General features: G+C 35.6%; 1 protein-coding gene across 1 annotated transcript in view; it reads right to left on the minus strand.

The window, feature by feature from the left end:
* eys (EGF-like photoreceptor maintenance factor) overlaps positions 1 to 13,563 on the minus strand; it is a 160,902-nt gene that overhangs the window by 115,453 nt on the left and 31,886 nt on the right. Inside the window, exons 10-17 of the mRNA XM_087850260.1 lie at positions 11,937 to 12,044; positions 11,186 to 11,419; positions 9,841 to 9,963; positions 9,625 to 9,738; positions 7,725 to 7,838; positions 6,534 to 6,647; positions 2,411 to 2,608; positions 716 to 837 (exon numbers count right to left, since the gene is read on the minus strand). Coding sequence (XP_087706386.1) covers positions 716 to 837; positions 2,411 to 2,608; positions 6,534 to 6,647; positions 7,725 to 7,838; positions 9,625 to 9,738; positions 9,841 to 9,963; positions 11,186 to 11,419; positions 11,937 to 12,044 — 1,127 coding nt within the window. The remainder of the gene's footprint in view (positions 1 to 715; positions 838 to 2,410; positions 2,609 to 6,533; positions 6,648 to 7,724; positions 7,839 to 9,624; positions 9,739 to 9,840; positions 9,964 to 11,185; positions 11,420 to 11,936; positions 12,045 to 13,563) is intronic.

A 13,563-nucleotide genomic window follows, 5' to 3' on the forward strand; every position in this document is an offset into this window, starting at 1 on the left:
TGTAAAGTTATTAAATGGCTATCAAAAATGTAAATAAAGAAAAACCTATTGAATATTTCTATGTTTATTATGACTTACACTTTAAACATAAAGATGAAGCTTTTTTAAATATTTACTAATTATCAGGTATCAATTATCAGGTTGTTTTGGACACATGATCCAAAACAACATTGGTTAAAAACAGAGACGCTATCATTACAAATTAGTGTTTTCCTTCTAGGGGTACTTTGGTAATCCTTTGGTTATTATGGTACATTGGCTACAAGGCATAAATGGGACACTGTAATTGGCATAATTTTTCTATTATGAGATATAAATAATAATGGCCATCTATGGGACATAAGATATTAACAGTTCCCTACCTTATTTTCCCCCCAGACACCCAAAACAATATGAATCATGCTGGACCTGTAAACCAGATAACTGGCGAGCTGCTCTGGAGCACAAAGTCATGCCGATGTAGTTTATTCATTTTTAATAATGTGCCAATGTTCGAGTTACTGCACACTTGTTAATATTTACTGCAAAAGAAATGTTTTAAAACACCGAATGCACAGCAGCCATCAAAGGTAATATACAGTAACTAATGTGATTCATGTCTATCAATATTTTATGGAGAGTTACCAACTGTGGCGATTTACAGGACTGGGCAATTCAGAAGCATAGGCTATAACATCACTCCATTATACTGCCTTGGAAAAATGTTTCAACTTACCAGATGGAGGTCCTTACATACTGAGTTGGTGCTGCACAAACTGTTCACGCAGTCATCAATGTCTTTCTCACATCTGAGTCCAGCATAACCGGGACTGCAAAGGCAGTAAAAGCCATCTACAACTACAGGAAAAGCCGGAGCATAGTTACAGTACCTTGCATCATAAATTAATTCACTCAAATCTCTGTGGGTCCTACATCTCTACACAGGTAAGTGCTGATTATGAGCATAAAGCACAGTGACTACTGTGATTCTATATTTAAAGGGTATGACCATTAAATAAATGACTTAGGCTGTATTAGTAAAACCTGTTGCTGGCAAAGTCCAAACTGCCTTATGCCTTAGTCTGACAGTTTGACACTCTAACCAGCTTTAAATGAACCTGTCTGCGATGGCCATTCAGTCCTCTTCTTGCCAGGTGCTTTCCTTGTCTCACCATATTTCTGCTCACTGAAAGCCTGAAAGCCTTGTCATTTGTTGCAACACTTTCAACGTACTTGCAACACGCTGAATGATGGGGAAAGAGCACAACAGAGGGAGAGGACCAATTTCAGTGCTATTCTTAATTCAGAAGCTACAAATGCGCCAATTTCTTCCATCAGAAGTTAGAATTTCCCATGGCTAATAATCCATTCCTTCCTCTCTTTATTTATTAATGACTTTAACCAAGGATGCATCATTCTGTTTCTCCAACACAACACTGGTACAGGCAGCCAGTGACAGAGGTAATTGCAGTTCTTACAGGAGTGAATTTATTACTTCCCCAGTCAGGGTCCCTGGATTCTTCATTATCCCAAAGATTTACCACGTAATCTATGCTGTCACTCTGTCTTGGTGCGTGTAGATGCTATTACTCTCATTAAATGCTGTAAGTCCTCGGTGGCAGCAGCATTACTCATCACTGCCACTGTGGCTATGCAGTGCTGTCCCTTGTGGCTGGCTGGCTGGCTGCGACTGAGCACTGGCCAATAGGTCCAAGAATCCACCTTCACTAACCTAAGGTGAACTGGCTGCGCTCAAAATTGGCCAAGACAGCTTGTGGAGGGCTACTGTAGCACTGAGAGGACAGTGATCCACTGCCATCACTATTTTAGAAAAAGCATAAGCCAGCTCAAAACTGGACTGGAGAGCTGGCAGTTTTCAAGAATGCCAGGAAGGGTGGAAGAAACAAATATTTTGATGCTTTTTCAAAACTAAACTAAATTTATGACAAAATCATGCAAATTCACAGTATAAAATAAATAAAGCAAGATTCATTGACTGATAATTATTTCGAATTTATTACTTTTCAGCACTTTTCTAATGATCAGATAGTTTTTTAAACACTTAGGCTAGAGATGAAATGCACGGGAGTAACCATTCAAAATCATTAATTCAAAGTCATTTAATATCCATTATTCAAATTGTAGCGCAACATCGATGACTGATCTTCTCTGACACATCATATTAAGAAACTAATCAAGTGAATTCCAGTAAAAAATGTCCAGCTCCTTTCTTCAGATGAATGATTCTAACCACAACACCCACAATATCTACAATGGTGAAGCAACTGAAAACTACCTATCACACTGCAAGTGAACAAAATCAAATTAGACACATAAATGGCATTTTAATGTCTAAATACACGCATGCAGTTTTGCTTCCGTCATGAGTGTATGTCATGAAAATTTTGGGAAGACGTAAGCTGTTTCGTACCATCGTAGCAGAAGCCATGAAGACAGGGGCTGGAGCTGCACTCATCCACATTGATTTCACAGCGGGGACCAGTGAAGCCACGGCGACAGTGACAGCGGAAACCTAAAGGGAAATGGTCCTGATCCAACTCTTCCACACATACTGCTCCATTCTCGCAGGGATTACTGGCCTCACAGGGTAAGAACTCACAATTATGACCTGAGGAGAGGCAAAGAAATAAATAGAGGGGCCATCCAGTAGACAAGAATCTTGGTTAAAAACACAGTGCAAGAATTGATCTCAAGATTTAAAGTGTACACCTCTATTATGTTTCCTTGAACCTACAATAGAATTGAGAACACACACCAAATGTTAATCTAAGGAAATTTACTAATTTAAGAAGAATAGTTCAGTGACACCTTATACTGTAGATGATGCGATATTAATAAGGCTGAAAATTATTTTGAAAATTTTCCACAACTTATAGACAGTTTTTTATAGACTAGTAAACCCCTGAGTGTCTTTATATCTTAGAAACTCTGCCTCTCTTTTTATATGCAATCAGGTTACTGACTTAATTTACTGGATAATGTTCCTCCACGTACTTTTCTAACCTTTTGATCAAATTTAAAATAAGCTAATATTTTAAAATGGCAGAACATTTGATTTTTTTTTTTTTTTTTATGGTCTGTTGCATTCTTTTTTATTTACATGTAAAGTAACAAACATTATGTTAACTCTACAAACATTCAAGCTGTTACAATACTACATAACATATTTAAAAAAATAAATATATATTTGTACTCACACAAAACGAGTTTTGCACAAAATTTCCTCATTCAATGCAACAATGCTCCATGCTGATTTAAAACTAGTGATAAAAGCACACATGTGGCTACTTAACCCTCAATGTCATTGCTAATGTGCTATTGAATATTGCCATTTGCATCATGTTTGAGCAACTTAACAACAGCTTTGATTGTGAAAACTGACAGAACTACACAGAAAAATGAAAGTGGATAAAAATCACTTCAGACAGATTGTGCATGAGGCTAATCTCTTCTGGGCCTACAGAAAGTAAAATAAAATAATTATAAAAAGCAGTGCAGAAAATTAACCAGATCAGTGCAGATGATAAAAATCTTCAAATGTTGCAAAACATGCAAAAATAGACAAAGCAGTGGTGGTGCATCCTACTGAGATCGTTTCTGTAAAACAATCACATGAAGGAAATGAGTGAAGTTGTAGTCGAATCAGTTTCTTATTTGTCAGGAAACTGCTGAGTCCAAATGGTTTCTTATACCAAATAATATATAAGAAGCACTTTGGCTGAGCTAGCAGCTGGTTAGCTGGTTGATCTGTGAATTATGAAAGAATCTGAAGTGTAGTTATGGCTATTTTAACTTTTTACACATAAATGTGGTGAAAATATTGATTTTGATATTACAAATAAATGGTTCTTCTTCTGTGACAGCTTCTCAGTTAGTTATCATTTGGTAAACAGTAGTACAACTTTTCTCCGATATATTAATTTTCTTCTTCTTTGTCATCAGTATGTTCCTTTGGAAAGAAGTGGCAGTGCTAAATTGTGCAATATTTAATCATTTCAGAATACTTTTTCATTGTACGGTACAAGTGGGTGAAATTAAAGCTCCACAGAGCCATGGCTTTCTTGATACATTGAATCACTTGAAATCCTCAGATATAAAGTGAGTTAATCATTCACCCTCTGAGAAATACTCTCAGAAATGGCTTTAGCATTTGACTTCATGAACTGTATAATTCTTTCTGTCATAGTATAAAGGAGTAGCTTTGCACACTGATGATGCTGAGTGGCCACTACCACACTGTACACTGAAGTGGTGTTACAAGGGTAATCAGTTGTACTTGTTTTTGACATTACTTTCTACAGTTTTTTGAATCACACTGGAACACTTTCATTTTCATCAGAGCTCTGAATTTTTCTGCTTATGTTGTCAGTATGTCATTGAAGTGCCTTTTTTTAAAGTCTTTTTTCTTCTGACGACTCTGCTGTAAATCCCAAATTTGTGAAATACTGCCCTGACTGTTGTCCGTCTAGGATGATCTCACAGCCAATGAGCTCATTAGATCTGTCAAAGTGGTTGTTGGGTTTTACTGAGGTCCTTCTCGACTGGCTGCCTGATTTTTAGGATGAATTGCTAAAAAGAGTCTAGCTAAGTAAATGTTTTCTCTTTTTTTTTTCTTTTTTCGTCAAACATAATAAAGTTTTACTGTTTTGTGTTTTTGAGAAATCCCAGTTTTAGAAATGTATTACGCACAGTCAGCAGTGCATCCCTTATAAGACCAGCATGTGGATTAATAATATATTAAAAACTAAAATATTTACCAGAATGGGATTTAAACCCAGCTGTGCCAAAACTCAACATAAAAAATTTTTTTTTTCATCATTATGCAGATATAATTATCTCATCTTTTCTTATTCATTTATGTGGGGATATAGTATCAATAATCAAATGTGAAAATTACTTTTTAACATATTTATTGATTTATTTGAGAAAATGAAATGACTGAGTAAATGAATAAATAAAAAAATACGATAAAAATATGATAAAAAATACCATGATGCAGTAATGCATCTGACAACCAGTCATGGATAAAAGTACTAGGCCGTCATGTAAACCCATGCCATGAAGCTCAGCACAGTTTCTATGCTGATGTTAATTCCAGAGGTTTGGAATATGTGGTCTGCCACTTTTTATATGTAAAAAATGAACAATGCAGTTTAAAATAGTTAACTGACGCGCTGCATGTAGAGTTACAGCTTTCTAATTTTCAACCCTTGTTTCTTTGTTGAACTTTTGCATTCACAATACACAAACAAAATTACAACAACAAATTACATAAAACCATAACACACTATAATTACAAAATTATGAAGAATTCAGTGTAAAACATAACGTAAAAAATAAACATAAGAAATTATTAGAACCCAGGCTCTGGGCTCTTTAGTACGGAAGAGGATTAGGGCCACTGGGAAAAATATTCTGAGAAAAAAGTCCAAATTCTGAGATTAAAGTCAGAATTCTGGGGAAAAAAAGTCTGAATTCTGAGATTAAAGTCAGAATTCTGACTTTTTTCTCAGAATTCAGGAAAAGAAGAAAAAAAAAAAAAGACGTGCCCACTTTTTTTCCCCCCAGTGGCCCTAATCCTCTTCCGTACTTTAGAACCCAAACTTTCACAGATATTTTCAAAAGTAGACTACATGGCTACATCCGTGATTTTATGAGACTTAAAACACCTGAATCCACAGACAAAGAGGGGTGACTCATTGCTTTTGTCTAAATTGTGCATTTGTTGCATAGTGACCAGCAAAAGGTGTCTGCAGAACATAAAAGTATCACGTCACAGCAAAGTTAACATTAAAGGTTTTGGTTAAAGAATTTTATCACTTCAACACTTATCCAAAGAGATATTTGTGAAAAATGTATTAAAATTTATTTGTTAACAAAAGGTAACACTTTAATAGTAAATTGACTGACTTACTCTAGTTTTGTTTTCATTTGATTCAGTTTAGATTTTTGTTTGTTTCTTTACTGGACAATGAAATTGTAATTCTTAATTTTTCCCAATAATTCTTCAGTAAACACATATTAAATAATTATAAAGTTAATGTAAAGTTGTATCTAATATTTAAAAATGGTTTATAAATGTTGTGTAAACTATCTAGAGCCATTTGGATAATAACAAGTTATTATTATTATGAAGTTAAAACAGTTATTAGTTTACAGAGTGTTTCAGTAGGTAGGTGGCGTGGCACTGACATAAAACACAACAGTGAGCCCAAAGTGTCATGGTCATGCCCTATTTCACTGTTTTCTCATATTTATTTGCACTAGCTATTTATTGTGGTTAGGGTTTAAAAAACACCAAGTTAAAGAGTTTTAGGACATGTGAGAATAACAGATGTCACATGGCTGGGGGAAGCATCAACCGTGGCTTATACCTGACTAGTTATTCAAGAGTTCTTTATTTAACTACAGATTAAGAATAAAGACTTACAAATTTTGTTGAGACATGTGAAGTTAGTTCAGACAGGTGAAAATAATAGTATGTAAATTTAATTAACTTTGCTTTTTGTCCCCATTCCCTCAGTGCTCATTACCTTTAAATGGAGCCACACACTGGCAGAAGTAATTACCAGGCTGGTCAATGCAAGTGGCTCCATTCTTGCAGGGAGATGAAGCACACTCGTCAATGTCGAGTTCACATGTTGTACCTTTGACGGGAAAGAACATAACTTGATAAATATGCTATGCCGAAGAGTGATCGACGTAAACATTCAGTAATTCAACCAATTAAAAATGACCTTTTCTGTATTATTATCTATGCTGTACCGCATGTTCTTGCTGTTACTTTACATCAATCTTTCATCTGACGAAGAAAAGCAAATTGAATGTGGATACACAACATGTACCTGCAATATCTGGGGTTTTGGCATTCTTTGTGGGGAGGGGATATTGCGGACCTTAATGCTACACACAGAGAATGAAAGAAGTGCTAAACAGAGCTATAATACCATAAAGGGTTTCCTGCTGTGCTGCAGCAACGTAGCTGGAGCAGCAAGAACATCCTCTTTCTATTTTACATATCATTTGTCAACATGCAAAAAGAAAAAAAAGAAAGAAAAAAGTTTTAAATGCATAATCCTTAGGAATTTTAGAAAGAAGAGAAATCACCTCCTTTGTGCGTGTAAGATTTCACAGGATTGAGCACTGCACCAGTTCTATTTTTGGGTCTGCACTGTGAATCCTGCTCTGTGAGAATTATTAGCAAATTGCTAGGAAACAGTTCAAAAGCCATTGTTGTGGTTGACCTTTAAGTTTGGGAGTCTTACCTGTGGTTTAATCTACAGTCAACTTTGAAACTATAAACAGTGAGCATCGTAGCACCACATTTAAAGCAAAAAGGACTACAGGATAAGAGCATGAGTGCAAACGTAACACCACTCTACTAATTGCTCCTAACTAACCATGACCATTTTACACCTAAATACAACAAAGCAGAGGAATGACTATGGCTGTAGATTCATGTTCACATGTTAGTGCGAGTCTGAACTATAAACTGTTAGCATAAACATATCTACAGTGCTTCATAGCCCAAGATCTGCTGCAGATTTAGTACTTGTTCAACCTCAGAGACATGTTCACGTCCACAACCCCCATTTCTGTGAAGTTTTATTGCTTCTCTGTTTATTTGTACTGGAGAACTATTCACACATTATACAAAATAAATACATGTATAGGATGTCACATCACACATTACAGAAGTATTGACACAAAGTGCATTCACTAACCTGCAAAGCCAGACATACAGAGACATCTGTAGGCATCAACTAGGTCAACACAAGTGGCATTGTGCAGGCAGGGAGAGGACGTGCACTCGTCTATGTTGACTTCACAGTAGACGCCTATAATGTTAACAAGCAGCAGCAGTCACAAATGGTCAAAAAGTGCCACACAGCACAGATTTGACTGAAGGGAAGAAATATGCTTTATTTGGCATGAAGGTTAAATGTGTATATGAATGTATGCTCAACAGGTAATTTTGACTATGCCTACATAGTTGCATTAACAAACATGAGCAGGTGTACATAATAAAATGATTGATGGGCACACACACATTCTATAGAATACAGACTATTGACTTGCTGTTCTGTCCTTGTTTTTTGCTCAAAATAGAGAGCAGATTAGCAGCAAACTAACCAAGCAGCAAGATGATTTTTTTCCTTCACTATCGCTGTTTCACACATTTACTCTCTGTAAGCTTTAGAGGAGGCTGTTACATAGTGTGAAATGCCAAAATGATAACGGGTCTTTGAATTACACCAACATTCCATGTAATTACAGTGTACTGTTTGTGCTAACACTATAAACAATAGAGCTTGTTTTTTTAACCTCATCTTCTCCTTTGTGGATCTTTTCTAAAGATTTGCATGATGGAAGCATTAACACATCTTGCTGCCCATAGTGATGGTCAGCTTTCCCAGAAATAATTATCTAAGTGATCTCTCTTTAACACAGTCGAGACATCCAAAGTTTTTGTGTTTTTTTTTTCAAAGTTTTTGTCCAGTAATGAATGCTACATAACATTTTATTAAAGCAGATTTTCTAAGACATATGTTCTATTATATTCTGGGAATTTATTCTGATTTTTGGTGACTCAATTATGTCTTTAATTACAAACAGAGAATAACACTTTTCAAGTCAGTATTTGGTAAAATTTATGAAGTTTCTTCTAGATTTCAGTTCAGAAAACCCATGAAATGTCAATATCAAAGTCTTTTAGATTTTATTTAGATAAACACTGACATCTTGTGAGTTTATGAATCCCTTATTGTGCTAATGACAATACCAAACAAACATTTCTACTTTGCACAGATGTATTAAATAATCTGTGAAAATTGTAATGGCAGCATTGAAGTTCTCAGAAGGATAAACATCCTCTGGCTCTCCTCTGACAACACAGACTACATTTTTATACCTTTGATTAGCAAGAGTGTAGTTGGGTTAAAGTAAACACTACCTTTGCTTATGTTACTCAACACTGTTGTATGTTAAAAATAGCCACATCTGGAGGCATCAAATCCAAAGATATTTGTTTCCAAAAATCCAAAAATTACATTTACAGGAATACAGGAAATATTTACACAATTTTAGCATTACAATTTAAACTTACTGTATTACCTGTTTAAGGAAACATTTTTCAAGAGCTATGGCTATAAGACATTAAATACAGTCAGTGAAACTTCAGAAGCACCATATCCAACCTCGAGCCTGTAAAGTTTTATGCATTTTAAGATCATTTTCATACTTCAGCTGTGGGCAATAAACTCTTAACACTTTTTCTCTCGAAATTGGATCACAAATCAAACTGCTAGCACTGTTTAATAAATATTTTAAAACATACATTTTAAGGAAGCTGTAAATATATAGTAATAAAACAGAACAAGAATAAAATACATATTTGTGTATTAAATTTATATGATCTTACATTCATGGCATTGTGTTAAAAACAAACATACATTTTCCGTGTTGCATTAACAATAAATTACATAATATATGGATATTGTATTTTCACTATGCTTGCTAATGTTTATAGACATTTGCCAGTTATTTCGAGTGACTCTTGCTCAGCTTTATTTACATAGGTCACATATAAGTTTGAGCAGTCATGGTAAGAACCATATAAAATACCTGTGATCCCAGGGGGACACTGGCAGCTGAATGAGTTGAGCTCATCTATGCAGGAGCCTCCATTGCGACAAGGCTGGCTGAGACATTCATTCACTTCAATCTCACAATTATTCCCTAAGAAAATATAAAAGAAGGACTGCATGTTGACAAATTGCTTCTGTGAATAAAATGCCACTTTAACTCACAAAGAATAACTTCAAGATAGCCTTCACTTACCAATAAATCCTGGTGCACAGAAGCAATTGTAGCCATTCAAAGTGTCTTTACAAATGCTCAGGACTCCACATGGCTCTTTTTCACAGTCATCAATGTTTATCTCACAAAACTGGCCTTTTAAACCTGTGGAAAAAGGGTGAGACACTCTATGGGATCTCTCATTTTTACATTGCATTTCTTTAAAGTTATCCCTTTAGGATGCTTGATAACATACCCTTTTTTTAATCTCTGAAAGTTATATTGTTTATCTCAATAACTCGAGAAAATGATAAAACGTACACTGAGTGCATTGTTAAGGAAAAACAAAAATGTAAATATTTATGTGGAAATTTGGACAAAAACAGTGTTTTTGGGACTTTTCTGCACATATTTTATTGTGCAAGGTTGCACATGTGCACACATGAGCAAGGGCAAAGCAGGGTTAAATAAAATTCATGTTAAGGGAAGAGATGCAGTTATTGTTGCAGTGTGTTATAGGAGAAATAATTAATGAAAACATAAGCCTTTTTACAAGAAAACCCCAAAGTGCACCTTTTAAGCATAAAATCAACATGCATTAAAAATGTAAGATGTTTGTCATGAGCATGTTTGGTTTGAGGCTTTTTATAACTACAATTTTCTTCTGTTTAAAAAAAAAAAACCAACTGGTTTTACTTTCAAATGAAAACACAGCACTTCATACAAGCAATGAACCCTCAGTGCCTTCCACACTGTTCACTAAAGCTATGAAAGAACTTCTTAGAGAAGGAAATTAGTCATTCGGGATGTTGTAGGTAGACGGCAGTTGATTGCTAATGAAATTATTTTAGCATTTCTAAACAATTTGCAAAGGTTGTCGTATTTTATTAACATTTTACTAAGTACCAAAATTATCAGTGTGATCTGGAGGTTTAAACATTTGTTATAACAATTCTTTGTGGCCACTGCTAGTACAGTCAGTGTGGCAATCACCTGTGCAGGTTGCATTTTTTTATCAAATAGAAATGAAGTAATGACTGCAATTTCGGATTGAAATATTTCATGTTATAATAATAGATGTGCTTACTTGTTTTTTATCAAAGGGATACATTGCTAAAGGATAACTTGTGGAGTCTACGTGGGCATAGAGGAATCCTAAACGTCATCACTGCTTTGAAGTCAGCTCACAACCTGATGAACTGAGCCTTGACTTACACATTTCATAAGACTGTTATGTGTTGCTGCTTAAGGCCAAAGAGATTAGACTCCCACAGAGAAGAAAGCTGAACAAGTGAAAGGCTCAAACTGGGAGTGTGTCTGCTATATACATGATTCATTCAAGGAAATGCCGCACCTGAAACAAGCCCCTGCAGAGTGATGAACCCACCTGGTAAACAATCACACTTGAACCCTCCTGATAGATTGACACACGCTGAACCATGTTGACACAGGCCATCTACGCAGTGGTTTATAGGTGTTTTGCAGTGCCGCCCAGTGTACCCATGTTGACACACACATCTATAAGTATTTTCCAGCTTTTCACAGAGGATGGTTCCCTCGGGGTCGCAGGGATTTGACACACATTGGTTTACCAATGAGGAGCAATCTTTGCCAAGGTATCCTGTAAGAGGTGGGATCAAAGGCATGGTTGATGCTATGTGCTGTGTACAGTAAGCTGTTCCACATCTGTCAAAAATCATGAATTGTGATTTCATGTAAATATGTCATTGCCAGGATTTTTAGTCCTTGTTGACTTACATAATTCAACCAGTCAGCGTATAAATCACTAAAGCCAAACAGAGACTTCAGAAATAGTACAGAAAAACATACAGTCAGCCTTTTCACCAATCTGAATATGTGTATATTGGCTTCTAATGATATTCAATTGGAGAAAACAACAACACTGATATGTTTTAATGTGCACTAATGACTGAAGCTACAAAAGGGATTGGGCGTCTAATTAAGTGATGCTCAGTGTGGCTACATCGATTAAATAACTTAATGCTATTTTTTATGAAGCCCACTGTTCAACATTTATAGATTAGTGACTGGAGCAATGAGTATGTCTGATCAATATGTCAAAACAAAGATTAAATAAATGTATGCCAGTCTGCTGTGTAAAAAGGCTCGTTTAATACCTGCCGGACAAATGCACTGCGTTTCCCCAGTCAAGCTGTAGGAGCAGGTTCCTCCATTTTTGCAGAGGTCTGGTGTACATGGAGAGTCGGACAATGAACAATTTTTTCCTGAAAAGGTAAACATTGTTAACAAGATTGTTAATTTATCAAGGTAATGACGAACGATAGGACTGGAAACATACAGAAACGTCTCAACAAGGTGACACACAAATGAATTTGACTGTAGGGAGGAAAGACCATTAAAGTGAGATATGTGTGTTTTAGTAATGAAGTCAGTAGGGGAGATAATGCTGTGTAATTGCCATATCTTTGCACTTTTAGTGTCTGTCAAGTTTTTTTCTCACAGCTGAAAGCACACATAGTTTATTGAAAAATATGTTTGGATTTTTTTTGTTAAACATATATGGGTTAGAATGAAAGTTTCATTAATATTCTAATTTTAAAAAACTAAATGAACATGTATTAGTTAGGGAAATTACCCAAAGTAATTTAAATGTTTGCACTTTGTGCTTATTAAGAGGATAAAGTGCTGTTTTGGATTTCTGTAACACATGTTCTATATGTAGACAGATTTATCCAATATTCAGCTTATATGTGTGAATTTTTAATGATCAATTAGATACACTCTTACATTAGTAAAGCCAGATATTTTAATGGTTATAGCTGTTTAACATTCATTGAACTAGGCTATGTTCACAAGGCCCACTGTGAAAATGATAACACAGATAACTCGCCAGCAAAGCCCGCAGGACAGATGCACTCATAGTCTGCAACCAGGTCAATACATGTGGAGTTATTGGTGCAGTATCCATGGACACATTCATCATAGTTGATTTCACAGTTCAGCCCCTTAAGTCCTCGTATGGAAAGAAAAGCAAAAATCCCATATCAGATATGGTGTGTGAATGTCAGTAAACACCAGACTTGAAAAGATACTAATTACCAATAAATTCCACCCCAAAGCAATTTATGGCTTTCATCTAATTTTACATGACTTTTTCCACAAGTTAACAAGGTAGAGAATCCACTGTGCCACAGGAAAATAAGATGTATTTTTTTACTCTGCGTGCTCACCTGTTTATGATTTTTTTTCATGGTGGTTAATTCTGAGTTATCTCACTACATTTGATATTTAAAAAAATAAAAAGGTTGAAGTCATCATGTAAAAGTGAATGCTGCCAATTTCTGACATTTTAGTCCCTCATAAATATATTCCACCGTGTGGTCACGCTACAAAATGACTATCATTAGCACTGTCACACACTGCAGCTACAGGAGGCCCATGACTAATGCTTGGCTATCAGCACCATCGGTGCAGGTCAAATTCTCATCATTTCTCAAACTGACCATGGAACCAATTTCCACCTCTCTCCAAGTCATAAAATTTGACAATTATCCTGACTTCATTAAAAATGCATAACAGGCTTCACCCACAATCACAGATTAATCAGAGGTATGTCTCACAGGTAAGATGTCAACCGGACCAAGAAATTACAGGAAAAATAGGTGTGATTTATTTCTTTTACACTAATGACACACGTGACAATTTCTGATTGGATGATTTTATGTGATCGGAGAAATCTAAGCAAATACTTGCTAACCTTGAACTGCAAACCAGGAGATTCAA

Source organism: Neolamprologus brichardi, chromosome 13 (genome assembly GCF_056152115.1).
Source record: "Neolamprologus brichardi isolate AB-2024 chromosome 13, ASM5615211v1, whole genome shotgun sequence".
Classification (NCBI taxonomy): domain Eukaryota; kingdom Metazoa; phylum Chordata; class Actinopteri; order Cichliformes; family Cichlidae; genus Neolamprologus; species Neolamprologus brichardi.